The sequence below is a fragment of the Staurois parvus genome, unplaced genomic scaffold (genome assembly GCF_062004578.1).
Source record: "Staurois parvus isolate SC_StPar_1 unplaced genomic scaffold, SC_StPar_1.0 ptg001089l, whole genome shotgun sequence".
Taxonomy (NCBI): Eukaryota; Metazoa; Chordata; class Amphibia; order Anura; family Ranidae; genus Staurois; species Staurois parvus.
In genome coordinates, this window is record NW_028318885.1 from 264,463 (window position 1) to 291,889 (window position 27,427).

The 27,427-nt window shown below is 40.6% G+C and overlaps 1 protein-coding gene across 9 annotated transcripts in view; it reads left to right on the forward strand.

The window, feature by feature from the left end:
- The window catches only part of NPAS3 (neuronal PAS domain protein 3), a 671,079-nt gene that overhangs the window by 256,507 nt on the left and 387,145 nt on the right, over positions 1 to 27,427 (forward strand). For 6 of the 9 annotated variants that reach the window (XM_089658669.1, XM_089658666.1, XM_089658668.1 and 3 more), the window contains exon 2: positions 17,969 to 18,028. The exons of the other annotated variants lie outside the window; for them this stretch is intronic. In XM_089658669.1, coding sequence (XP_089514795.1) covers positions 17,969 to 18,028 — 60 coding nt within the window. The remainder of the gene's footprint in view (positions 1 to 17,968; positions 18,029 to 27,427) is intronic. 9 annotated transcript variants of the gene reach the window in all.

Here is a 27,427-nt window from a genome sequence, read left to right on the forward strand (position 1 = left end):
TGCATGGTAGCCAATCAACTTCTAATCTCAGTTAAGCTTTGACAAAAAAACCTAGAAGCTGATTGGTTTCCATGCAGAACTGCACCAGATTTTTCACTCTCCAGTATTAGTAAATCAACCCAAATGTCTCAGCGGGGAAGATTCCTCCATTCATCTTGCTTGGATGGATGGAGAAATCAATTCTTTTTTTTTTCTTTTGATTGCCCACTGGCTGAATAAAAAAAAATCCATCTATGGCCAGCTTTAGTTTACAGATCACTGGGTAGAACTTGTATATCAATTTGAGTTTCAAACTTTTAGCAATATTTCTAATTTTTATAGAACTGCCATTAAAGAAAAATATACATGTGCATAAATGAATATATAGGGTTTAGTAGATGCATATGTGCATTGTTCACTGTGAATATACAGAACACAGTTGTATAGCGTGCATGTGCGTGCGTGTGGAGGAGATTTAATGTCAGGGTCATTCTCTCATCTCGCACTCTTTCCTCAGGATAGAGTTATTCTCTGCTGGCCTTTTCCACCCTCACCCCGCAGCCAACACATCTGAAAATACATATGCATAAGAACTATTTGCATATGCTAATCCATGCACGGCTCAGTGTATTTGCATAGGTGTGAGTTCCCGGCAGTGATATGGGCTAGGAGGGGGTGCAATACAAGGTGCTCGCCAAGTCTTGCTGACGGCTGTGGTCAGAGACTCTTAACTGCATTATCCGCTGTGTGTTACACTGAATACCCTGCAACATCATAGTCACATTTCCATCTACCTTTATGTGTCATGCTTCAGATATATAACATTCATGGACAGGGATCGTAATATGTTTTCTTACCGTGAAAATGTCAAAAGCCTCTCTCACAGAGGCAAAAAGTGTGCCGAAGAGACGCATATGAATGCCTGCTAATCAGACACGTTACGATGTGCAAAACAAACATAATTCTCCTGCGTGGTGAATGAACACACCGTGCTTTGGCAGGCAAAATTTCAGGGAACTAAAAAGAAGCTGTGCACACCTAAAAGAGGCCTGTTAATAAAATTCACACTTCACAAATCGATAGGGCACATCAGCTTTATAAGTCACTCTGATCTCACAGGGACAAAAATTCCATTTTAGTCTCCAGGGCAATTGGGGCCTCCCTGAATCAAGATTTTGCTATCAATTTATTATGATTAGTATATTTACTTTTTTTAGGAACATTTGCCGAATGTGACAGAACCAGTTTTCATGACAGTCTGTATCACATTTTCAAAGCTTGTACAGTAAAGAACTCTTTCCATATAAAGTAGTAAATCCTTCTTCTCTTCCAGTCAAAAGTGCCCTCATGTCCTTTATAATAACTTTATAGAGAACATTACTGACTACTACTTACTGTATACAGCTTATTTATACAAGGTGATCATATTATCCTTAACTGCTTAAGAGAGAGAGATATCATATTACCCCGGTACAAATCATTAGTAAGGCCTCATCTGGAATATGCAGTTCAGTTTTGGGCACCAATTCACAAAAAGAACATTGGGGAACTGGAGAAAGTACAGAGAAGGGCAACCAAACTGATAAGAGGCATGGAGGAGCTCAGCTATGAGGAAAGATTAGAGGAACTGAATGTATTCTCTCTTGAGAAGAGGAAATTAAGGGGGGATATGAGCCCCATGTATAAATACATCAGTGGTTCATATAGTGAACTCGGTGTAGAGTTATTTACCCTGAGGTCATCACAGAGGACAAGGGGGTACTCTTACATCTGGAGGAAGAGAATTTAATCTCCAAACACGGAAAGGTTTCTTTACAGTGAAAGCTGTGAAAATATGGAATAGACTCCCTGAAGAGTTGGTTCTGGCCAGCTCAGTGGATTGCTTTAAAAAAGGCCTGGATTCTTTCTTAGATACACAGAATATAACTGGATACTAACATTTATAGGTAAAGTTGATCCAGGGAATATCCAATTGCCTCTCGGGGGATCAAGAAGGAATTTTTTTCTCTGCAGGAGCAAATAGGATCGTGCTTTGCTGGGTTTTTTTGCCTTCCTCTGAATCAACTGTGGGTGTAGGATTATAACTTTTTTTTCTTTTTGTTAATGGTTGAGCTGGATGGACTTTTGTCTTTTTTCAGCCAGACTAACTATGTAACTATGTAAATATGCTTATCAGAATTGAATACTGTATGTTTTGTTCAGTAAAACTTCAGTGAATCTTTCCTAACTGAGGGTCTCCCTACACCTTCTAAATATAGTTGCTGTTCTCTGCACTTTTTCAAGTTCTCTGTGAAATGGAAAGCTGAACTGAAAATTCAAGATGAGGTTATACAGATGCTTTGTGTAGGGGAAAACAATAGAGGATATTTACTAAAACTGGAAAGTGCAAAATCTGGTGCAGCTGTGCATGGTAGCCAGTCAGCTTCTACCTTCAGCTTGTTCAATTAAGCTTTGACAATAAAACCTGGAAGCTGATTGGTTTCTATGCAGACCTGCACCAACTTTTGCACTCTCCAGTTTTAGTAAATCAACCCCAATGTCTGCCTTCCATGGGTCTGTGGGGTTGATTTTCTAAATTCAAAAAGGCTGTTCACTTCGCAAAGACATTTGCAGTTTACAAGGGCATTTTCCCTTAGCTTGGTGACTGTGGAGACTCAGTGCTCTTATGTTAATAACATAAGACTTTATAACAGTTACTTGGAAGGTTTTTCTAAGTAGGAATACAGAAGTTATCAGGACCTGAAAATATACACCGATCAGCCATACCATTATGACCACCAACCTTAACCCACGGAGGTATGTCATTGTCCACTAGACCTCAGAAGGTATGCTATGGATCTGGCACCAAGCAGATCCTTTAGATCCGTTAACTGAGGAGGTGGGGCCTTTATGGACTGAACTTGTTTTTCTAGCATATCTCACAGCCCATTATAGGCACTGATGACTGTAGAAAGGGATCAGTATGGGTACCCTGACCATTCTGTGGTTACACAGCCCTATACTCAAGGAACTGCAGTGTGTATTCTGACACCTTTCTATCGGAACCAGCATTACTTTTTCCAGCCATGTGAGCTACAGTACCTCTTCTGTTGGTTCGGACCACACGGGCCAGCCTTTGCATCAAAGAACCTTAGCCACACATGACCCTATCAGCAATTTGACCTTTTTCCTTCCTTGGACCACTTTTGGTATGTCATGACCACTGGAGGACGAGAACATCCCCGAAGCGCTGCAGTTTGGAGTTGCTCTGACCCACTTGTCTAGCCATTACAATTTGACCTTTGTCAAAGTCACTCAAATTCCTATGCTTGCCCAGTATTTCTGCTTTCAACACATCAACTTCAAGGATACCATGTTCACTTTCTGCCTCTTCACCTGTAAGGCTCCATGCACACGGGGCGTTTTAATAACGCTGGTAACGTTAGCTGTGTAAAGTCACGTTAAAATCAGAAATTTTCAGTGTTTTTTAGCGTTTTTGCATTAGCGTTTTGCCCCAAAAAGTCCAAAAATGCTGGTTTGCCACCTTTTTGCAGTGTTGGAGCGTTTTTACAGCTAAAAACTCCTCTAGAAACCCAGTAGTTCTGGGAGTTTTTTTCCAGCCAAAAAACACCCCTGCCAAAAAACGTTGATTACAGTCTATGTGTTCATGGACACATAGGATAACATGCTGGGGGGTTTACTGGCTGTAGAAAAAAATTGCAAAAGCCAAAAACAGCAACTGTAAAAACGTCCAGTGTGCATGAGGACTAAACCTCAGAGGATACTGTGCAAAGTCTCCTATCTATTGAGAACCCAGTTTCCATAAATCTAACACAAATGTATATACAAGTCACACCAGTAGCATTAACAAGGATAAACAAACTCAAATGATAAAGTGTGCACTGATCACCTATACTAAACACAACTATGAACATCCTAACCAATACTGTACAGTTTTGCAACTAGCTATATACCAAGCATAACTGGGAACATCTTTCACCAATACATTGATTTTTAACTTATTTCGAACACAAAACAAATAAGTTCTGGCATTACAAAAATAAATAAACGAACCACTAAGGTCTTGGGGAATCCACACTTATACATTCACCAGCCACTTTATTAGGTACACCCGTTTAATTGCTTGGTAACCCAAATTGCTAATCAGCCAATCACATGGCAGCATCTCAATGCATTTAGGCATCTAGATGTTAAGATGGCTTGCTGACATTCAAAACAAGCATCAGAATGGGGAAGAAAGTAGGTTTTAAGTGACTTTGAATGGGGCATGGTTGTTGGTGCTAGATGGGCTGGTCTGAGTATTTAAAAAACTGCTGATCTGCTGGGATTTTCATGCACAACCATCTCTAGGGTTTACAAAGAATGGTTCGAAAAAGATAAAATATCCAGTGAGTGCCAGTTGTGTGATGAAAATTGTTGATGTCAGAGGAGAATGGGCAGACTGGTTCGGGATGATAGAAAGGCAACAGTAACTCAAATAACCACTCGTTGCAACCAAGGTATGAAGAATACCAACTCTGAATGCACAACATGTCGAACCTTAAAGCAGATGGACTACAGCAGCAGAAGACCACACCGGGTGCCACTCCTGTCAGTTATGAACAGGAAACGGAGGCTACAATTCGTACAGGCTCCCCAAAATTGGACAAAAGAAGATTGGAAAAATGTTGCCTGTTCTGATGATTCTCGATTTCAGCTGCGAAAATCAGATTATAGGGTCAGAATTTGGCATAAACATCATGAAATCATGGATCCATCCTGCCTTGTATCAATGGTTCAGGCTGGGGGTGTAATAGTGTGGTGGATATTTTCTTGGCACATTTTGAGCCCTTTAATACCAGTTGAGCATCGTTTAAACACCATGGCCTACCTGAGCATTATTGCTGACCATGTCCATGTCTTTATGACTACAGTGTGCCCTTCTTCTGATGGCTACTTCCAGCAGGATAATGCGCCATGTCACAAAGCTCAAATCATCTCAAACTGGTTTCTTGAACATGACAACGAGTTCACTGTACTCCAATGGCCTCCACATTCACCAGATCTCAATCCAATACAGCACCTTTTGGATGTGGTGGAAAGGGAGATTCACATCATGGATGTGCAGCTGACAAATCTGCAGCTGTGATGTTATCATGTCAATATGGACCAAAATCTCTGAGGAATGTTTCCAACACCTTGTTGAATCTATGCCACAAAGAATTAAGTCAGTTCTGAAGGCAAAAGGAGGTCCAACCTGCTACAAGCAAGGCGTACCTAATAAAGTAGCCGGTGAGTGTATAATACTGCAATAAATTATTGAGGGCATCCACAGAAAAGCGTCACATTTATTGTGGCATATAGCCACTTTCTCAGAAGCCTCTCCCTTTCTCAACCTTTTTATCCTAATGAACTCTTGAAATAATTTTTAGGCTTTGGGAAACGTGCAGCTCATGTAACATAGTGTGTTTAGTAAGTTGTGTAAAGTTTTAAATGAAAGATTAAGGAATGTGGTGTCCGAGTATGTGGCATCTAGAGCAGATCGTTTTTTGAAACCTACCTCTTGTAAATGACAAAATAATTTTTAGTAGTCTTAAAATTAAATGCATAATATTAACAGAAAATAAAGCAGATAATGAAAATTGTGGTGTCTGCTAACATAAGTGTCAAGTGACGCCTTACATTGGTGGCCAGTGGAAAATTCCCCTTTGCTTTGGTAGTCAGTGTAGGCACAGTTGGTGATCAATTTGCCACTGCTCAAGAATCCCCCAGCACTTTTAGAAAGAACTTTGGTGGAGAAAGGCTTAATTAAACAATATTTGTTTTATCCCAGAGTTCTCAATTGAGGAAATAAAAAACCACAAATCATTTACAGTACATACTATTATCAAAAGATTCCGAGAACCTGGAGAAATCTGTGTGCTAAAGGCACAAAACCAAAACGCAATGTTGGATGCCCACGATCTTCTGGCTCTCAAACTGCACTGCATTAAAAGCAGGCATATTTCTGTGATGTACATCACTGCATGGGGTCAGGGATACTTCCAGAAATCTGTGAACACAGTTAGTATCCAAAAATGGGATTTTTGCATTGCATACTAGGACATTATGTAAAACTTACTTTAAAACGAAGCCCTCCAGCGGCACGCTGTCACTGCTATAGAGGCTTCCATCTTCATCCGTCTTCCTTGTGGGTTTGCGAGCTCCAGGCCGGACCGCGATGACGTCATTCCCATACATGCACGCAGAAGTCCCGGGCCACGGCACACAGCTCTGAAGAAATTACACGGATATGCCATTCCTTAAGAGCGCATGTGCTAGCCTTAATAAAGAGATACTATATCCTAAACGGTGCACATTTAGGAGATATTCATTTTACCTACAGGTAAGTTTTATTATAAGCTTACCTGTAGGTAAAATTAAACAAAACAAGTTTACTACCACTTCAAGAAGTAACAGGCATGGTCTCTAAACAGAAATTAATATTATTATTATTTTTATTATACAGTATTTATAAAGCGCCAATGGTTCGCTCAGCGCTGTACATTACAAAGGGGGACAGAACATGTGACAGAACAATACCAATACAATGTAAAACATGAGGGGATCGAGGGCCGTGCCCTTTCAAGCTTACAATCTATGAGGGAGGGGATGGTGGCACAGGAGGAGATAACTGTGGGGGATGGAGTGGTAAGAAGAGTGGAGGAGGTCGGCAGGTTAGGAGGGGGTGGTGTAGGCTTCCCTGAAGAGATAGGTTTTCAGGGTGCGCCTAAAGGAGAGGAGAGTAGGTGATAATCTGATGGGTTGGGGCAGGGAGTTCCAGAGGATGGGTGACACCCTGGAGAAGTCCTGGAGGCGGGCATGGGAGGAGGAGACCAGGGAACTAGAGAGAAGGAGGTCTTGTGAGGAGCGGAGTGTGCATGCTGGGCGGTACTTGGATATTAGGTCAGTGATGTAGTACGGGGCAGTATGGTGGACAGCTTTGTACGTCAGTGTTAGGATTTTAAATTTGATCCGTTGCGCATTCGGAAGCCAGTGGAGGGATTGGCAGAGGTGGGTGGCGGAGATGGAGGGGTTGGAAAGGTGAATGAGTCTGGCAGCTGTATTCAGGATCGACTGAAGTGGGGATAGCCAGCGGCAAGGCAGGCCAGTGAGGAGGGAGTTGCAGTAGTCGAGTCGTGATATGATGAGGGAGTGGATGAGCTGTTTAGTGGTTTCTGGGGTTAGGAACGTGCGGATTTTGGCGATGTTCCGGAGGTGGAGTCTGCACGAGTTTGTTAAAGATTGGACTTGGGGCTGGAAGGATAGGTTGGAGTCCAGAATGACACCAAGTACTCTGGCCTGCGGGGCGTGTTTGATGGTGGGGTTGTTGGATGTGACGGAGAAGTCAATGGGGGGTGGTGTCCGGGCTGATGCATATGTAAAATTATTACTACAGTGATTGCATCTGTCTTCTGGGTCCTGTGCTGAACGTCTGCACTTCTGCTTACTGAATACCAGAGGTCACCCGCTCAGTTTGGATGCCATTCAGTGAACACCTTGCCTCACCACATCACCTCACCACCAATCAGGGGACACTTTTCACTCATTTAAAAAATGCTAAGTGTTCCCTAAATGGCACTGATCCCAAGCAAGCTACCTTCTGTGCTTCCATGGTACAGGACCCAGAATCTAGTGAAGATCACTGTAGTAGTGGTGTCTACTACTTATTTCCCGATTCCACTGGGATCCCACTGGTATGACACATATATACTTACATTGGTCCAAGCTGAGCCAGTGTCACTATGTCAAAATTGCCGTACCTGTTATTCAGCTGAAATGTTTACAAGTATATAAAATCACAACCTCTGCAATAAGGACCACCAAAATGTTACAAGTGTATTATTCTACAAACAAATACAAGTGTATTATTCTAATGCTTTGTAAACTACAATATTTTGACATAAGCCAAAGTCACCTTATAAAAATTGGGAGTTGCACCCAAAAGGGGAAGTTCCACTTTAATTCTTCGTCCTCCACTCCCCATTAAGGATTGGCACCTTTGGGGTGGGGGTTACCCAAATTTGACAGGTACCCGCTCCCACTTCCGCTGTAATTGCCTAGGTGATCGGAATCGGAAGTTGTCCTCCCTTCCCGTAGTCTTCTGGGACACGTGACAGGTCCCAGAAGACTACGGGGCCATTCACAAAGCACAATGCTTCTTGCACATGTGCAGTGGGCACCCGGCTGTGAAGCCGCAAGGTGTCACAGCTGGGTGCCCACACTAAAGATGCTGGCGACAGGGAGAGAAGATGGCCGATGAAACCAGCCGTGGTGTGCACACCGCTGGACCGAGGGACAGGTAAGTGGCTGTATTTTAAAAGACAAAACTGTAGCTGCTGACTTTTTTTTTTCAGTTGGATCTCCGCTTTATTTAATAGGATAAATATGAGTTACCACTAAAGCACATCTTATTACATTTTTCTAGATAAATATGAGGGAACACCCAGTGTGTACCTAATCCAGGTCCTCCATAAAGGTGCTCCAAATCAGAGTAGATATAACAAACAATTAAGGTATTAACATTGTACTCTAAATTTTCCATTCATTTATGATCATCATATATTCTGTTCTCTAATAGGAACTTAAGAATCACAGTGTCAGTCTCACACATAAAATTCTTTGGATAATAACCATGATCAAAGAATACTGGATGTATTCATGTAAAGTGATTCACTTCTCTTCCAGTATATGAGCAAAAACTTCAAATACACAACTGCTCACACACAGAAATCAAAGTACTTAATGAAAAAACGGATTCATCCATGGTGAACAGTTGTATTTTGAAATGCCAGCTGATGCATTTATGTTATGGGATAGATCAGAAGTATGTATGGTATAGTATTACGTTCAGGCTTGTCAAGTCCACAGTTGGGATCAAACCAGGGCAACATTCAAGCTCAATTTCCGACAAACCTTTTCTATTGTGCTAGACCCCTTTCACACAAACGTTCCGATCGGGTCCGCCTGTCCTTTTTTTTCAGGCGGACCTGATCGGAACCTCCATTCTCCTCTCTGAAGCGATAGGTGTAAACGGACATGTATCTGTTTACACTCACCTACATCCAATCCAATCTGATTAGCTAAAAACAGACAGATAGGTATTCGTTCCCTTTCCGTCTAGTGGATCAGATCAGATAACAGGCGGTTTGTTTACATCTGAGCGCCCATAGAGGAGAACAGGTTGTGTCTGTGTCCACTCTGCATAAGCGGAGCAGACACGGACTTGTCATCCGCCTGCTCAGCGGGAATTAGCAAACAGATCCCCTGTTGTGCAAGCAGATCACAGGTGGAGTCCGCCCTGTGTGAAAGGGAGTGGAAAGGCATTACAAATGAGTTATCGCTTTTGTCTGGGTTTTCGCTTAGGGCCTAGTCAGGATTTTGAGGGGAACCCCCGACACCAAAATTAAAAACAAAATGCTGTGGGGTTCCTCCCTAGATCCATACCAGACACTTATCTGAGCATGCAGCCTGGCAATCAGGAAAGAGAGGGGAAGAGCAAGCTCCCCCCACCCCTCCTGAACCATACCAGGCCATATGTCCTCAACATGGGGGGGAGCTTTGGGGCAGCCCCCCCCCAAGGCACCTTGTTCCCATGTTGATTGGGACAAGGGCCTCTTCCCCATAACCCTGGCTAGTGGTTGTGGGAGTCTGCAAGCGGGGGGGCTTAACAAGGGGGCCCCAAGATCCCAGCCCCCCCCCCTTGTAAATGAGTATGGGGTACATGGTACTGCTACTCATTCACAAAAAAAAGAGTGTAGAGTAAAAAGTGACAGTAGACAGTCTTTGACAAGTCCTTTATTAAAACAACAAAAAATGGGGGGGTGCGGGATCTGGGGGTCCCCTTGTTAAAGGGAGCTTACAGTTTCCGATAAGCTCCCCACCTGCAGATTCCCACAACCACTGGCCAGGGTTGTGGGGAAGAGGCCCTCGTCCCCATCAACATGGAGACAAGGTGCTTTGAGGGGAGCCATTTTTTTTATAAATTTTGACGTGGGGGTTCCCCTCAAAATCCATACAAGACCTGAAGGGCTTGGTATGGATGAGGGCGGCGGCCCACGCCATTTTTGTTTTCTAAATTTGTAATATCCGGCAATTCTTTTTTTTAAATTCAGCTGTCAACAGGAAACCCAGATACTCATAGATTGTTAAGGATGCAGCGGCCACTCACTCACTGACAGATACCAGTACATATCACATGCCTGGATCAATACTTAACTACCGCATGCATTTAATTATTTATTTTCTTTTGTGAATTCACTTTAAGGTCTCTTCATGCGGTATTTACCGAGTGTTTTTGCTATTTTGGATAAATACCACACACTACAATAGTGAATTGACATTTTCAGTATCGCATGCGATATGTGGTCATGTGACCGACATACACATGCGATAACCTTTAGTGAATTGTGCTCACAGAGAGACCCACCACACTGCTGTTCAGAATGTGCAAAAGCTTATACTTGTGATTGATGCACTGCAGTATTTCTGTTAAATTTGTAAAAGAGATAAGAAGCTAGCAAGCAGCATCCATTAGATGTATCGTATATAAAGCAAACATTTTGTCTCTGGTGCCACTCTTCTGACATAAAAGGAAACAACAAGTTCACATCTAAAAGGGTAAACAAGCTTAAAAGCTTTCTTCAGTTGAGCTCCAGAGTACAAGGGGACCAAAGTTGGAACCATAATTTGCAAAGCTGAGGAGCATTAGGTGCATGTGAAGAGTACGCTTCTGCTCTGAGGACCAGATGCCTAAGTGGTCTATCATCCTCCATGCTTCACCCTTCATGGATTTTATACATGGACTTTTAGTCTTTACATGCCAGTGCCAGTGGCCTATTCTTAATTGGTGCATACTGTGCTGCTGTTTTTACTACGAAGAGTACCAGGCCAAAGCTGCAGACCTCCAACCTAAGGTCTTACAACTCCGAAAAGGTGTAATATTGAGCCACTTGGAGGGTTTCTACATTTCAGCTGTGGGATTCCATGTTGGTCTTTGCTCTATATTTTCAGCCTCTTGATTTTCTTTTGCTATTTATTTGGGATGGACTGGAGGTAGTAACCATCTTGTGTTTCACCAATTGCAAGCTGTTGTTGATCTCATCGTAACGGACGAATCCTGGCTGAGATTGTTGTAGTTATAATGAGTACCAAGTGTGTAATTTATCCATCCATCAGTTAAGTACTTTTTAGCTGAATGTATTTGGCAGCATATTTACCAGTTACCTTTTTATGCTGGTAACTGATATTCACTAAGAAATGACAGACTAATTTTGAGTGTTCCTATGGAATACATATATGGAGTGGATTTTATTCTTAGATTATTATAATATTTTCTTAATTTCTCTAACAATTATATATGATGAAGCTAGCCTTTTTGCATCAAAATATGAAGCTTAACATGTTTTTGAATAAAACTGTTGCAAGTGAGATTTTTTCCATTATCATTTGATGATCCAGATAATGACAATTAGATGGCTTTCATTGCAGAGGCTTTGTTTGTAATATATTTAATAAAGAATGTTACCACATTCATCATTCTTATTTAGTGGGCATGCCTGTTTCCCTATTTTGCTGTGATTAAAATTAATTTGTAATATTTAGGAGCATTGTCATAGTTTGAGGTGTTTGGTACTAATTTTACAAACGGCATCTACAAAAACAGCCTTTTTGAATTTGACAGTCCCTTGTGCTTCTTTTGACCAAACTATTCTAATCCACATAGTGTAGTTCGTGCATGGGGCCAAGGGAGCCAAAGGCTATGTGTGTTCAGGCCGAACTATGCCAATCCAGACCTATGCAAATCAAGAGCCTAATGAATGGCAGGAAAAGATCTGTTTTAAATTCCTTCATGACTTGTGCAGGGGACCTCATTATGAAATGGGAATTCTGCTGTAATTAAAGCAGCCTTGAAGTAAATAACCCATTTAGGTGTTTTGTATTATTGAAAGAACACAGTCTTGTCATTCATTTATTCATTGTCAAGGCTGCTCTGTTTACCCAAAAGACTATTTATTACTTTTATTTATTATAAAATGAAAAAAAAAGAGCAGTGCGTTTTCATTATTGTCGGATTTGTTTTTCTCTAGTGATGTACAGATCAGTACTGTATTATGGCAACTTCGAAGCGCCATATTAAAGCTAACACTTTGTAGGTCTGTGTATTTTTCCGTGACACCCTGTCTTTCACAAACCTTTGTTTATTTTGTGTGGAAATTGTTTGATGGAATGGCTGATGATTAAAAGGTTGTCCGAAAAGACAGACAACAACCCAACCACAGTACGTGAATAAAAATTGCAATGCCAAGTCAATCTTTCAAGTCTTTGATACACACTGCAGGGGGGATTTACTAAAATGGAGGAGTGTGAAATCTGGTGCAGCTCTGCAAAGAAACCAATCATCTTCCAAGTTTTATTGTGAAAGCTTAATTGAACAAGCTAAAGTTAAGCTGATTGGCTACCATGCACAGCTGCACCAGATTTTACACTCTCCAGTTTTAGTCAATCTCCCCCACGTGTATCAAAGACAAATGCCAAGTCTTTCCAAGTCAAACATCTTGTTGGGTATTGCCGATGTAATTCCATTGTCATTTGAGGACGTATGTTGCTTTCTGTGAAAAAAATGTTAATAGGATTTCAACATATAGAAAATGAAAAAAAAAATGTTTAGAGGAGAAATTTCCTTTAGTAAAATATTTAGGAGTGCGGTTGTTTTTTTTATGGATGGCTTGTCTTAACAAATTCTACCGGCAGTCCCAGGTGAAGTCATCTATATCAGCTCCCAGCTAGGGCCTCGGTGTTCTGTGTGCTGATTTATACTTACGGTGCTTGGAAAGTTAGAAATGATAGCTAGACCTTTTCCCAGATAAGTTTGTTAATGGAAACCTGTACAGGAACAAGCCACAAATTGTGGAATATTTCTTCTAAGAATACTTTGAAAATCGCTGATCTAGAACAAGTCAGAACTTCTTAACCCAACAATGGGTTATGTGATAACAGTGTGTTAGGCTTTTTAAGAGCACAAATTAAACAAAATGTTTTACGTAAAAGAAATGTCATGGCCATAGAGAATAGTTTGCAGAATTTGGTGGTTTATAAGTTGGATTTTTTTAAATGCAAGGGAAGCTGGGTATTATTGAACCCCAAGCATATGATTGTCAGATGCTAGATACCAGTAATAACTCTTAAAAGATGATTTCTTCAATGGGGACAGCTGTCTATAAGGGTATTTATCCTTGTTTCCTATTGTGTCTCCAAGACAGAAAGTCTAGCTTTCCCAATTAAACAAATTTGCTTGAGGTGATTGTAGCCGTATTAGTGCACTTGCGACAGACACAATTGAATATTGTACGTGATACTTTTTTTTATTTGCACTAACATACAATTTTGAGGACAAGCTTTTGAGGTATGTCCCCTTCTTCAAGGTCCAAGCAGTACTGCTTGGACCTTTATGTCCCCTTCTTCAAGGTCCAAGCAGTACTGCTTGGACCTTGAAGAAGGGGACATACCCCGAAAGCTTGTCCTCAACATTGTATGTTAGTGCAAATAAAAAAAGTATCATGGACAGTACTCAATTGTTCCAGTTAAACAAAAAAACCCGATACAGATTGTAATGGCTTCCTACTATATCCAAAACTAAAATAGTTTTTTGTTGTAGGTATATTTTGATGCTGCTGCCTGAAAGTTTATGATTAAAGTCGGCATAACATTTTTGGCACTGCTTTTATGAAAATTAAATTATGGCAGTGTAATAGATAATACGCCAGTTATATATTAGTTACCAAATAATAATCCAAGTGAATCCCACTCGTTTTGATGGTCTATAGTTAAAGTGGAAGAAAGGGCATCACCAGAAATCAGCATTATTCAACCATAATCCCCCATTTCATTACATCCGCATTGTAAAATTATAAACATTAGCTTCCTTTTACCTTTTTTTTAGGATAAAAGGTAATGAGACCTTTATCTGTATGGTTTTTCTCCTGCTTGTGGCTCCTAGGCTTGTCCTCTGCTGGTTAGCTACATGATTTTTGAAAGTGAAGTAGCTAGCCGGTGGGCATTGACAAGGACAAGTGACGGCACTGGGAATACCTCATTTCAGGAAATGACTCCACAAGTCTACTGTTAAATGGTGTCATTTCCATAGCACACAGTATAGGGGCTGAAATATGTGGTGCTTTACACTGGTGAAGAGTAATGTGAATTGGGGCTTACAACGCAACTACAAGCAAACACAATGCTACCGGTAGTTGCAGTACATTCCCCTCTGGATGATTCTGATGGTCAGGAAGGAAGGGGGCGAAGTTGGGTGAGATAGGGATGGGCCAGGGGTGGGATAGGGACAGACCAGGGCCGGGGCTACGCAAAGTTATGCTCTGATGTTTGCAGAGAAGCTGACAACGGTTTAAGGAAGTACCTGTGAGCATCCTCATTCGTCTGTGCAGGCCTAACGTTGTCTGCAAATTGCTGATTGTCTAGTGCACACTGTTGTTTCGAATCTAGACAATCAGCTATTTAAAAAAAATGCATACAAAAGTATTCATTTTTAAACATATTAAGCAAGGATAGAATTTTATTTTCGACTGGAATTCCACTTTAACACTCAGCAAAAGATTCTTGATCATCCAGCCGACAGCTAGTGAAAATCTAGCACTAGAATATGTCTACTCTTAAAAACTACTGGTGTAAGAATGGATCTAGCTAGTAATGGAGAGGCTGTCCTCTGTGTCTCACTTTCTTCTCAATATATTCCAGAGCCAGTAATAAGGATTATTTAGGGTTTAGGCCGGATACAGGAGCAGAATACATTACAATAGTGTGCACACTGGGGATTAATATGAGAAGACTCCAGGCTGCTTTTGATGACTTTGCACTCATAATGCCAGAGAAATTCTTTGAAACACAGAAGACATAGGGATTATGAGGGCGTTGAGGCATTACAACAGGAGCCGTAACCCGACAACTGACACTACAAGCCCCACAATGCAGTAGTGTACTTGTTCTTATTACTGCACTGAAAGTGTATGATGCCCAATCATATTTATGTATTAGTTACGTTGCTAACTGATTTGCGATTTGGATCTTTTCCTTAGAGAACACTATATGATGAGTACGATGTGAGATACATCTTGCTAACAATACTAAATTTCTTGATGATTGTTTCATGGCAATCGGTAGATGGGGGCTTCATTCAAAATCAGACAGATTTATTAACACCGCTAGCTTTTTTCAGAGACTTTTTGGGGCTAATTGGTGACAGGGAAGTGTTAGACCTTTTGTTTTTGTAAGACCCCCACTCACCCCCTGTTCTACAGATGTCAGAACATTACAGGAAGTGAGGGAAAATCTCCACATTGTTTTAAGCAGCATTAACCTACTATGAAAATTGCAAAAGCCCTGACGAAGGTGGATTGTTTGACCCCAAAATGCATTGGAATGTCCTTTGTTGCACGTCAGCCATTTGTGAAATCAAACGTGTGTTAGGTGCTCCTTCTGGCTCAACTATGCATAGATTTCTCAAGCCGTGTAACCCCATTTTGTTGAGAGCTGCCAAACCTAGGTTACCCACTTAAAATTAAAGATTTGTATCCAGCACCTCTTTCCCATCTTGGTTTCCTGATTATTGCTGGGACAGCCGTTAAGAAGGGACTTGCAGTCTAGAGAGTGTTTCAATGAAAGTGTTTTTTAGACTGGCTGAGATTTTAATGGCACCTGACAACAAAATCCTATAAAAAAATAAACAAGGTTTATTGTTACATTAGAAGGATCGCAGACATGCTTTCAATGAAAGCAAAAAAAATCTTCAATTTTTTTTTTTAATTTTCTTTATTTAAAGAAAGCAGTCTCCAACATATCAAGGCAACAAAAAATAACATACACTGTACAATCCAATATACATCAGTTATCTTCTGACAATTAGACAAACTGCCCAAAATAGCAAAGAAATAGCAGGTATCCCAAGGGATTTCAAAACATCTTCTGGGTATGGCCCTGTGCAACCGGAAGGGCAGATACGGATACGGAGTAGCAAAGATGGACCTGATAGTGGGAGTAGTACAATTCTCAAACAAATAGGGAGGGGTTACTAGAGCAAAACTATGTATAGACATGGTCATAGTACAGTAGGACACTGCATGAAATATACTGGGAGAAGATGGGACAACAGGAAAGATGGTGGGAAGGGGGGGATGGCAACATGATAAAAAGGGGATGAGGGAGAGGTAAGGGGAGTTTTGGTGGTGTGTGTGGATGGAAGTTACCCAAGAACCCATTAGCCATTGGGATCCACCTCAAGGAGAGCCTTGCCCACCTCCGCATAGACAGACATAGTCCAGAGAGTCCAGGTTTTGGAATACAACTTTGCCATTGGCAGGAGTCTGGGGAAGTGCTCTGCAGGTACATCTGGCTGTGACTTTTAAGAGGGAATATAATAGTGTTCAGGCATGGTTGTGCTAAGGTTATTCTTCATACCTTGGCTGTGTTCTCTGCAGGGGCCTTATATATATTAAATTGTCTAGGATTGGGAGACTATAGGCAACATGATCACTGTGAAGGCAGAATGATTACCTACCAAGTTGCAGCATTGAAACAATCTTATATTAATAGCACAATACACACATTTCATGTGATTTGCTCAGATTTCGATATAAGCACACTACTTTTAGTAATGTTCCAGACAAGCTATGCACTAGTCTTCGTGAATAAACATATTACCAAAATAAATTCTACATATCAGTAAATGTCTTGGTGTTTCTTTTTTTTTTTTTCAACAATATTTAGATACTTGTTAAAGAGACTTACATTATGTCCAAAGATGCCAAGAACTGACATCCCATACTTGGTTGGAAGGAAGAGTATAGCATGGCTCTGTCCATCCTTGGGATTGTTTGTTTATTTAGTTGATATAGTCTAAAAACTTGTTAGTGGTTCCTGAAGGGTTGGCTGCACTTTAATTTCCTAGACCATGGGTCTCCAAACTTTCTGAACAAAGGGCCAGATTATAGTCTTTCAGACTTTAGAGGAGCCTGAGAGTGATCACTGGGAGTAGGAAAAATGTCCCTGTGTCAGTGGGAATAAACAATTCCTCAGGTTTGGTTGCCAGTGAGAGTAAGAAAATACATAGTACCTGTGGTCAGTAGGGAAGGAATAGTGCCCTATGTTTGGTAAGAGAAATATTGCCTCATCATTGGTGTCAGTGGAAGAAATGGCACCTCATCATTGGTATCCCCCAATCCCCCAAGGGCCACCTAAAGGCAAGAAAAAAGTCTGGTCTAGACTAATGATACAGTTTCTAAAACTCTTTAGATGACTATAGATCTAAACAGATAAAAAATGGAATGGTCGAATTTTAATGACAGCCACCAGCATGTACAAACTTCAGCTAAGTTGCAAAAAAATAATAAATGCACATATATGAATTAATAAAGAATGTGCATATATTACTTAAGGAGCGAGGAAAGCACAGCAGCTGACTATCAGTGGATTACGGGTGGATTAATATTCTTGAGCCTTCAGGCTCTTTCTGCAGCTGCGGGTATGGACTTTTACTAAGGGCTGGAGGAAATGTAAATGGACTACAAGTGCAGTGACATCACCATAATTGGGCACTCCATTGAGAGCTACGAGTCCTTCTGCCACCGTGACAGAGCACTGACCATGCTTCATCTTACCCCCAAAATATGTGAGTAGCATGAAACATGCTAATAAATGTGGAGTTTAAACCTTTGAGCTGTGTTTGGTTCCACATTAGAATCATGCTGGGTAATTGAATGAAATTGTGATGATGAAGTGTAATTCATGAGTATTTAATGCTACAATAAAGTGCCCCAAAAGTGCAACAGTGTGAACATGTCATTATTTTTAGGGGTCTGTTTACTAGAGGTTTGGATAGAGATAGGTAGCTACGTAGGGTTATAACCTGCATTTTGCCTCTCCTGCCTTATGTATGTCATTTGTTTTTCTCTCATGGCAGGGGAGCCTCCAGGCCTATCAGCGCATGTACCGTCCCCTGTCCTCCAGACCTCAACCTAAGGTACCTCATCATTATTTATTGTGGGGAAGGATGTACCGTTTAAGTTTGTGGCGCCCACTTACACCAGAGATATAACTTATTTTTATATTTAAAAAAAGGTTAACAAGTGACTTGAACAGCCCCTGAGAGGAAGCATGGATTAATAAAAATAAAAGTATTATATTTAGAAGGCATAAGGCTGTAATGGAGGCAATGTTTAGAATTTTAAAGAAAGTCCAATGAATGTTTCAGGAACAGGAAAGAGGGTGGCTGAGTGGCATAATGAAAACTTCTGGATGCAATAAACAGGTGATATTGGGGCTAATATTGGGGAATATTGTATCAGAATTTCAGTATTTGATCTATTATGGGTGGAATATGCTCAGGTCTATAGAGACAAGGGTAATCAGAGAACAGTAGTTAGGGAAAGGTATTATTTTCCTATACCTTCTAGCCATTACTATTTTCCACAAAAGAAAAAAACTAATGGGCAAGTCTATAGAGTAGACCTACGACTTAGCACATTGAATCTATAGCTACATAGAAACACAAAAACGTAATATGTTGTATGTTTAGGGGCACTGAGAAGTTCGGGGTTAGAAGTGGTGGGTGGTCTAAATGGTTACATTTATTAGAAATAACACTTCACATACACATGCTATCAAGCTATGGCAGGGCAAGCTTGTAAATATGGGATAGTCAGTTAATATGCACCCATTGAACATATAATATACTTTATATTTGACATTTTAAAGAAGTCAGTAATCTATTTGTTCTGGGTTGTTACATAGAGGGCATGCCTTCAGGGGTAGAAGTGGCAAGCTGGGCAGGGAAATGTCACCATTCTGAGAAAGCCACACAAAGTGTGAGTGTCAAGGAATGATGACAGTGTCAGTGAAGTCTAAATGACTGAGAGAAATTGAGAACATGAAGTGTCTTGGTGAAACAAAACTGTCAAATCAAAGAAAATAAAATTACACAGTGTAATTATCCAATATTTAATTGCTGCTTTACATTAGTGTTTCTTATGTAAAATGCTAATTTTAGAAATAGTTGTAATTACCTCTATAGTGACATCTATGGTGTAGCTGTGACAAGCTTCCATTCTTTGTTGTTTCCCTCTAAATTATAGGTTTGCTTTTGATTTACAGTCTAACACTGAGCTGGCTGCAAAGTCCTAGTAGCCACGTCTGGCACTGGTTCCTGGCACTAGTGCTGCTCAGTGCAGTAGTTGTTTAAACTTGCTATTGGGTATTTATGCTCATGAAGTAAGAGTGTTATTGGAAACAGCAAGAACTTGTTGGTGCTGCTAGTGAGCATTGTGAGTCATGGTCCAAATTTTTAGCCTGGTAAGGCAAAAGATGTGGTAGAAAAGATGATAAACTAAATTCCAAGTTACACAAATGTTAAAGTGGTTGTAAAGGCTGCAGGTATTTACCTTCATGCATTCTATACACGAAGGTAAAAAAAATTTAGTGTGCAGCCCCCCCTAATACTTGCCTGAGCCAGATCTTGATCCAGCAGTGTGAACAAGAGCAGCACCTCTCCCGGGTTTCTGCCTCCTCATTGGCTGAGACACAGTAGTGGGAGCTATTGGTTCCTACTGCTGTCAATCACAGCCAGTGAGGAGGGATTGGAATGAGCACGTACGAGTGCTCCCAAAGCAAGCAGTTTGCTCTGGGGCCACTTAGTAGGGGAAGTTTCCAGGAGTGCCGGCGGGGGATCCAAGAAGATCAGGGCTGCTCTGTGCAAAACCATTACACAGAGCAGGAAAGTATGGTATGTTTGTTATTAAAAAAAAATCACCCTTTAATATCACTTTAAACTTATCTGGTAGCCACAGAGTCACAAAGGGTAAAAACAGACAGAAGTCCATTCAATTCAACCAATAGACAAAATAAATAGAACGTCTTCATATACACGATCCTATAGCAGGATCCAGAGGAAGGTAAAAAAACTGATAAAGCATGATCCAATTTGCTGTAGCAGTGGAAAAAAATGTCTTCTTTATCCCCCGAAACCAATTGGACATTCCTTGGATATACAGTCTCTGGTGTTATTATCCATAAATGTTAATCTAGGCCAGTTATATTTTCTGCATTTAGGAATACATCCAGTTTCTTTTAAAAATAATCTAATGAGCTGGCCAGAACTAATTCTTGAATGTGTACGAAGGAGTCCCTGGTACAAAAGTTCTTCTCACTTAAAAGACTTTTTGAAACGTAACAGTTAAGAACATCAAATACAGCCAGTGTGATTTGGGAGGAAAGCCTTTCCCTCTTTTGTTCTTGATGCTAGGTTAGTTTCCACCTTATCTCTACATCTTCATCCAGCCTTAAACAGGTGCCTTTGTGCATTCTGTTGTGATTTTACTAACAGTGGCTGCTCAGGCTCTGAAGAGGGGGGAGTCTTTTTCCCCCCTGAAATGCATAGGATGTAGGGTTTCAAAAAGTCTGAGAAGAACTTTTGTACCAGACGCTCCTCCATGTACATCCAAGAATTTACAGTTTGACGAGAGAATCCATTGCCGCTAACATAGAGAGAGAGCAGACGTATCAGAACTATTTCTTGATATTGCGCAATACCATTATTTACAATTAAGGGGATGCCATTCATTTCCTTATGTAAAATGACCCTTTTCTTTAATTTTATTGCTGATGATTTAGTGTAGAACTCCACCCAAAGCTTGTGGGTTTTGGATAGTGTGCAGAAGAGTTAGAACCTCATGTAGGGTTTTGTAGTTGTCTGTGGTCCAGAGTGTTTAGTCATTCCATTACCTATCCCAGTGCTTCCGGAAACAGACTGGAATGTAAGAAGAATCTCTAACATCTTATACTCTGCTGGAAAGTATGTGTTGCTGTCTGTCTCCCCTTTGGATAGATATCGCCTCACCTTTATCCTGATGAGCCCTGGTTCACACCAGGGTGGATTTGAAATCTCACTACTTCAGCGCAATTTCAAAGCCACCAATCAGTGCGATTTTTATGTACAATTTCATTGAGGTTTGCAACTTAATTTAACTGAAGTAAATACAAGTTGCAATGAAATCACAGAAAAGTAGTGCAAGAACCTTTCAAAGTCACTGCGACTTGAGTTGCAAAAATTTGACCTTGTCATGCAATTTTGAACTGTCAAATTGCATGACATACCGCTTTGGTGTGAACCAGGGCTTACACAACAGAAGGTGGATGGAGACAGCAATTAAAACTAACAAATGTAATAATGTTGTCTCACTGTATCCAAAACTGAAAAAAAAAAGTTTGGGCTGCAGTTTCAATAAAGCACGTACTGCTAAAGCAGCATAATATGTCATTGTTTTGTTATCATGAAAGTTTTAATGTCAGTTTTATAGCTCCTGTGTGTCCTCATTTTATACATTGCTGTGAAAGGTAGCAGTGGTATTATAAATCCTGGAACCATATTAAGACAAGCTTTTGTGTTCTGCCAGATAAGTCTGTTATCACAGCAAGGGTGGCTAGATTCTTCAGTGACATTTCAGCAGGGGGTCTCCAAACTTTCTAAACAAAGGGCCTAGTTAATGTCCTTCTGACTTTTGAGGGGCCAGACTGGCTAGTGGGAATAAGCAATGCCTTGGGTTTGGTGGTCTGTGGGACTAAAAAATTACATAGCACGTGTAGTCAGTAGGAGGAGGAATAGTACCCTATCACTGGTATTAGTGGGAGGAATAGTGTCCATTTGTTAGTATCAGTAGGGTGCCCCATTGTTGGTATCAGTGGGAGGAATAGTACCCTATCATTGGTGTCAGTTGGATGAATAGTGCCCCACGCCTATGGTCAGTAGGATGAGGAATAATGGCCCATCACTGGTATTAGTGGGAGAAAAAGTACACTTTGTTAGTATCAGTGGGGTGCCCCATTGTTGGTACCAGTGGGAGGAATGCCCCATTATTTGAATCAGTTGGAGTAATAGTGCCCCATTGTCAATGGGAAGAATAATCTCCCATTGTTGGTGTCAATGGGAGGCATAGTGTCTCCTATCAGTGGGAGAAATAGTGTTTCAAGGGCCAGATAAATGCAAGCAAAGGGCCACATGCAGCCCACGGGCTGCAGTTTGGATGAGAAGGGTTTTTATAGGAGATGTGTCCTACATGCTTACTAGTGAATGCTTACATATATTATATGTCAAACTTTTCCCCTTAAGCTAGTCAGACATTTCTCAAATCTCAGTGAATTCCTGAATTGGCCACCATTTGAACTGTGAATGGCCCTGTAGGCACCAAAAGGCCCAACAAACTTGGACTGAAAAAAAAACTGTCAGCCAAATAGTAACTGCATCCTATCAGATGCAGTCACTATTTGAATATTCAAGTATTTTTGGGTGTTGTGCTGCTTGATTAGAATTGCCGACAGGGGAGATTCTATTAAATTACTCTCATTCTGCTCATGGACAGAACAAGAGAAAGTGCATGTATGATTAGCTCTAATGATAACCTCCTCCATGCTGTGTTAGGTGGTAAGTCTCCGAACAGTAATGGGCAGAAAGAGTGAGGAGTCAGAGTGTGGAGGACAGATTGGCAGAGACCCGATGATATCTGTATCTGGTATGTGAGAATAGGGAGCCCATTTATAAAGCTGTGCTATGGCCTAAAGATGGCCTCATTGCTGCTTAACAAACACTCTGTCACATTTATAATGCACGACGTTGTTCTTCACAAAAGTGCTGTTCACTTCACTTGCTTTAGAAGAATGGCTTTGGAGCATGCATTTTTTACAAAGGTAGCAGAAATGGGAGTTTCTAGATTTGTAGTGCTTAAGGTTTCCTTAAGGCCTCATGCACACTGGACATAAAAAATGCTGCTTATACAGTATGTAACTCTAGTCTTGGAGTTCTGGGCACCCTGAGTGTTCATGGCAACCACAGACAGCTCTCCTGATAAACAGGCAGATGCCTTGATTTTGATAATATCAGAGCTCATTGGAATGGCTGGAGGAATGGTATAGATCACAGGTGCAGCATCTATAGAGGACCCAAAGGGCAGGGGTGTATTGGGCTCTTGGTCTTCTGTCCTCTACTGTAATTTGCATTTATCTTCCATTTTTAGTTAATATGAACTTGTATATACAGTATCTACGGTAGGTTGCTTTGCAACAGACTGTTATCAGATTTTAGCAAACATGACGTCCATGAAAAACACAGAAACCTGCATGAGTGTCCTAAGTTCATATTTTATTCACCTAGACCCCCGCACACCACTCTTTCTTGGGAGAACCACAAGCAGCCAAAATTCCAACATTTGCAAAAAAGTTTACCCTGTAATAGGAGTTCCACAAAGTTATCTGCTATTGTCTAATGTTGGGTATGCACAATCCGAATATTGGCTGGTTCAGCGGGAACCAGCTGACATTTGGACAGTGTTACAGCTGCCTGTCCAACAGAAGCCAGTCCAGCGTCCATCTTTCATTGAAGGGACAAGCTGGAAAACCAGCATCCGATCAGTTCTGTCAGCCAATAGCTGTGAGCGCTGATCAGTGTATTCCGGAGGGGGGGTGGGGCAGGGCAGTCAAAACGCAATAGTTCAGCAGAGAAGATCACCACACTAACATGGCATTGTTAGTATGGGGACCTCCCAGTTTTTTTTCCCACTGGGTTGAAGGATATCGTAATGTGTGTACTAGGCTTTAGGGTTCTTTATGTGCAGTCTTATTATAGTTCAGTCTTGAACTTAAGGGGGGACTTCAGCCAAGAATGTTTTCCTTGTTTAGGACAGAGAAGGGTAGGATTGGAACCACAGTTAGGCTTTGTAATGCCCTCTGTGTCTCTGTGGTATCATTTTCATCATCTCCTGAAAAGGAAGGAACTTTAGAGAAAATTTCACTAATGGAGATTAGGACAGTAATCAAAACATTTTTTTTGGGTGGGGAGTCACAGTAAAGCCTGCCTAAAACAGGGTATTCACATGTATAACTCTATTACATATCCCAAAAATAAGAAGATTATTCCCCATTCCCAGACAATGGGCTGAAACAAGCAAATCTTTTCTTTTCACCCTTCTGGCCAGATGCACATCCTGGACTGCTGGGGTATAGTGCAAATGTAGATTATTATGATAGAACCATTTGTTAGAAACTGCACACAGCTGTTTCGGGCTAATTGGCCATCATCAGTGCAGTGTATGGAAACCATAGCTTCTATGGAGCAGGGTTTTGGACCCAACGAGACACTATAAGACACATACAGGTTATGGAAGGCTCAATTCACTCTTCTGAAATGGGGAATGATCCTATTTCTGTGATATGTGATGGAATGAGACATCAGTGTTAAAAAGGCTTTACTGTAGTAGGCGCTGATTAGAGTAAGGGCTTTTTGATTTCTTTAACCTCTTCTCACTATACCATGTATACTGTTTTGTTTGGTGGAGAAATGTTCAGGACCTCTTTTAGGCTTTTATTGCTGATTGTTTTCTCGTGAAGACATTCCTCTCAGTACCAGATCTAGAGACAGTAGAAGTGAAGGGCCATTTTCCCTGTAGGAACAAAGGCAGCAATGAAAATGTCCTTCCTCACTCTACCTAAAAATAGGTTTGTCTGGAATAACACCATAATCAGGGGGTTTATAGATGTTTATATTTTGTCTTTGGCTATCTTCACATATTGACTGCCTTTGGGAATGTATGAATGACCATGTACAGAAGACGGTAACCACTTTCCCGTGCACACTCCTTAAGCCTCGTACACACGATGAGAATATTGGAATGATTGTCCTTTTTTTGCATGCTAGTCTCATATTGAAAATGAAGAGGTTACTAAACGTATAAAAATTCTTGTAAGAATACAACTTCGGAAGTGATTTAATGTATCATATTGTATTGTAATGCATTCCTTAGTTTCGCGAGTCTTGGCCACTCGATTTATTTAAGTATGAATGCTATACTGAGTAAACGAAAATGTTCATTCTGTTATTGTACCAGAAACAAAAATGTTGCTTGTCCCTTTGGATAATTTCGCATGAAGTGTCGTGTTTGGTTCTCCAAAGCTGTGTATTAACAGTCAGATTATCGAGTAATTGCTCCAAAAGCGTTATTTTTCATCCGATTTTCATATCTTGTGTACTAGGCTTTACTCAATGACTATAGAGGTCACAATGATAAGACTACAAGGCTAGACTATCCAATTCTTTAGCCAACTCTCACTTCCCAATGATGTGATAGGGCAGATAGGGCTTTCTTTGGCATTGTGCCTGCACACTTTTCAGTTGATGGAAACAAGTGAAACAAAAATCTTCTATGATACAAAAAAGGACGCAAAAACCTCCAAATCATGAAGATGTTAAACAGAATAAATATGAATGCTTGAAGGTAAATGTGGATACTCCTATTGCTGGGAGGAACGTTGTTGCTGGAAATCCCTGGAACACATAGCTTCCATTTTGGGCAGCTCTCCTACTTCAATCTCCATATATAATGATGCTGTGTGCTTCGGCTGTCTGCAGAGACCGGCTTGCCAGGCTGTACTGTCAGGGGTACTGAAGCCTAGAAATTATTTTTCAAGCATAATAACTTTTGACGTCTCCATCTCTCAGATGTGGGAATACACTTTTTTTCTCTAGCTAGATGAGGTTTAGAGCATGTATTTTTCATGTTTTATAACATGAGTAGGAGGAACACCCTCGCTTCAGTCTGCGGAGATACATGTAACGTGTAGTTGTCTGGTGCTATATTGTAATCTAGCTGATTATGTCTCTGATGGGATGAATTCATCATGCTGAAAGGGACTCAAGTCACTTTAGTGAAGGAATAGCATGGGAAGGATGAAAGAATTGTAAGACACCTATGATATTAGTTTTAATTGTCTTGATATATGTGGCCCCTTATTGTCCAAGATGTGATTAGAGAATTGTGATATTTTACTTTTATTGGTAAATGTGTCTCAGTGTTTCAATAAATGTATCTTGATTTTTTGGTTGTTGTGTAAATGCAGGGCAGTAAAATTTTATATATGTTGTGTATGTGCTTTAGTTTTCCCTTTATAGTAAACTATAGTCATTATGTGAGCACATTGTAAATTGACTATTTACATTGTGGATTGTACAATCATTAAAGTGAAAAAGAAAAATAGAACTAATTGGAAAGTATAAAGTCCAAAGATCATCCCATCAAGATTGTGCACAATGATGAAATGACACTTCTTCTCAAGTTATTGTCTTAAATGTGCCACTGACACCAATCAGGCACCCAAAGTGATATTAGAGTGGTCTCTTACCAGCTTCCCAAAGTGATAATATTCATTCATATATTCATTTGTGGATTAGAATGACAGAATTCTCCTGGCTCCATGAATACAGAAGATAGCTGGATGAGATGACTGCTGTATACACTCTGCCATAAGCTGAGTACACACTATAAGAAAATCGGAAGAAAACTTCCGTATGCGGAATGATCAGTCGATTATCTGTTTGTTAGTATAGTGCTTTCAACAGCCGATTCTGACTGTTCGAACAGAAAAACAAAAACAAAGGTGCAAACTAGAACATTTTTAGCATATGTGAACACAACGTCATATGGAAATAATGGAATAGAAAACAAATTGTGAATGATCAGAAGCAAAGAATGACCTGGAAGAAGGTGGCAACCAACATAGAAATAGTATGCAAGATAGAACGTTTGCCTTTTTTTGTTCGAGAATTTTCTTACAAGTTTATAGCAATATCATGTAATCATGGTATGCAGCTTCGTAGAAAACCAGATGATTGTTCGTCCAATTTTCTCATAGTGTGTACCCATCTTATGCATCTGAACTCCCAACTTCTTTAGTGTGGAAGAGGAATAAGATCACCACCAATGACAGGACACAACAGGTATGATCTTACAGGTTCCTATAGATAATGCAGGAAATAAACTTGTGGCAGACATTGACCCATTTATTATTTAGTTCAGGTATCTATATAGTGCTGACAACGTACGCAGCCCTTTGTCAGCTCTTTATAGATGCCTGACACATTCACATCAGTCCATGCCCTCAAGGAGATCACAATTTAAGGTCCCTAAGGGGGTTATTTAGTAAAACTGGAGAATGCAAAATCTGATGCAACTCTGCCTAGATACCAATCATCTTCCAGGTTTTATTACCAAAGCTTAATTGAACAAGATGAAGTTCGAGAATGAAGTTAGAAGCTGATTGGCTACCAAGCACAGCTGCCCATGATTTAGTAAATCTTCCCCTATATCACATTCATACATACACATTCACAAATACATTTGACCAATCTAGACAGGAGCCACGTCACAAAAATGAACGTTTTAAGAGGAAACCTACGAAAGCATAGGGAGAACGTGCAAACTCCATGCAGGTGGTGTCCTGACTAGGATATAAACTAGGGAACTTAGGATATAAACTGGGAAAGTATACTATATTTCAGATTACCAGTACTTAGATGCAGTGGTTGCATTAGGTTTTTTTTTTT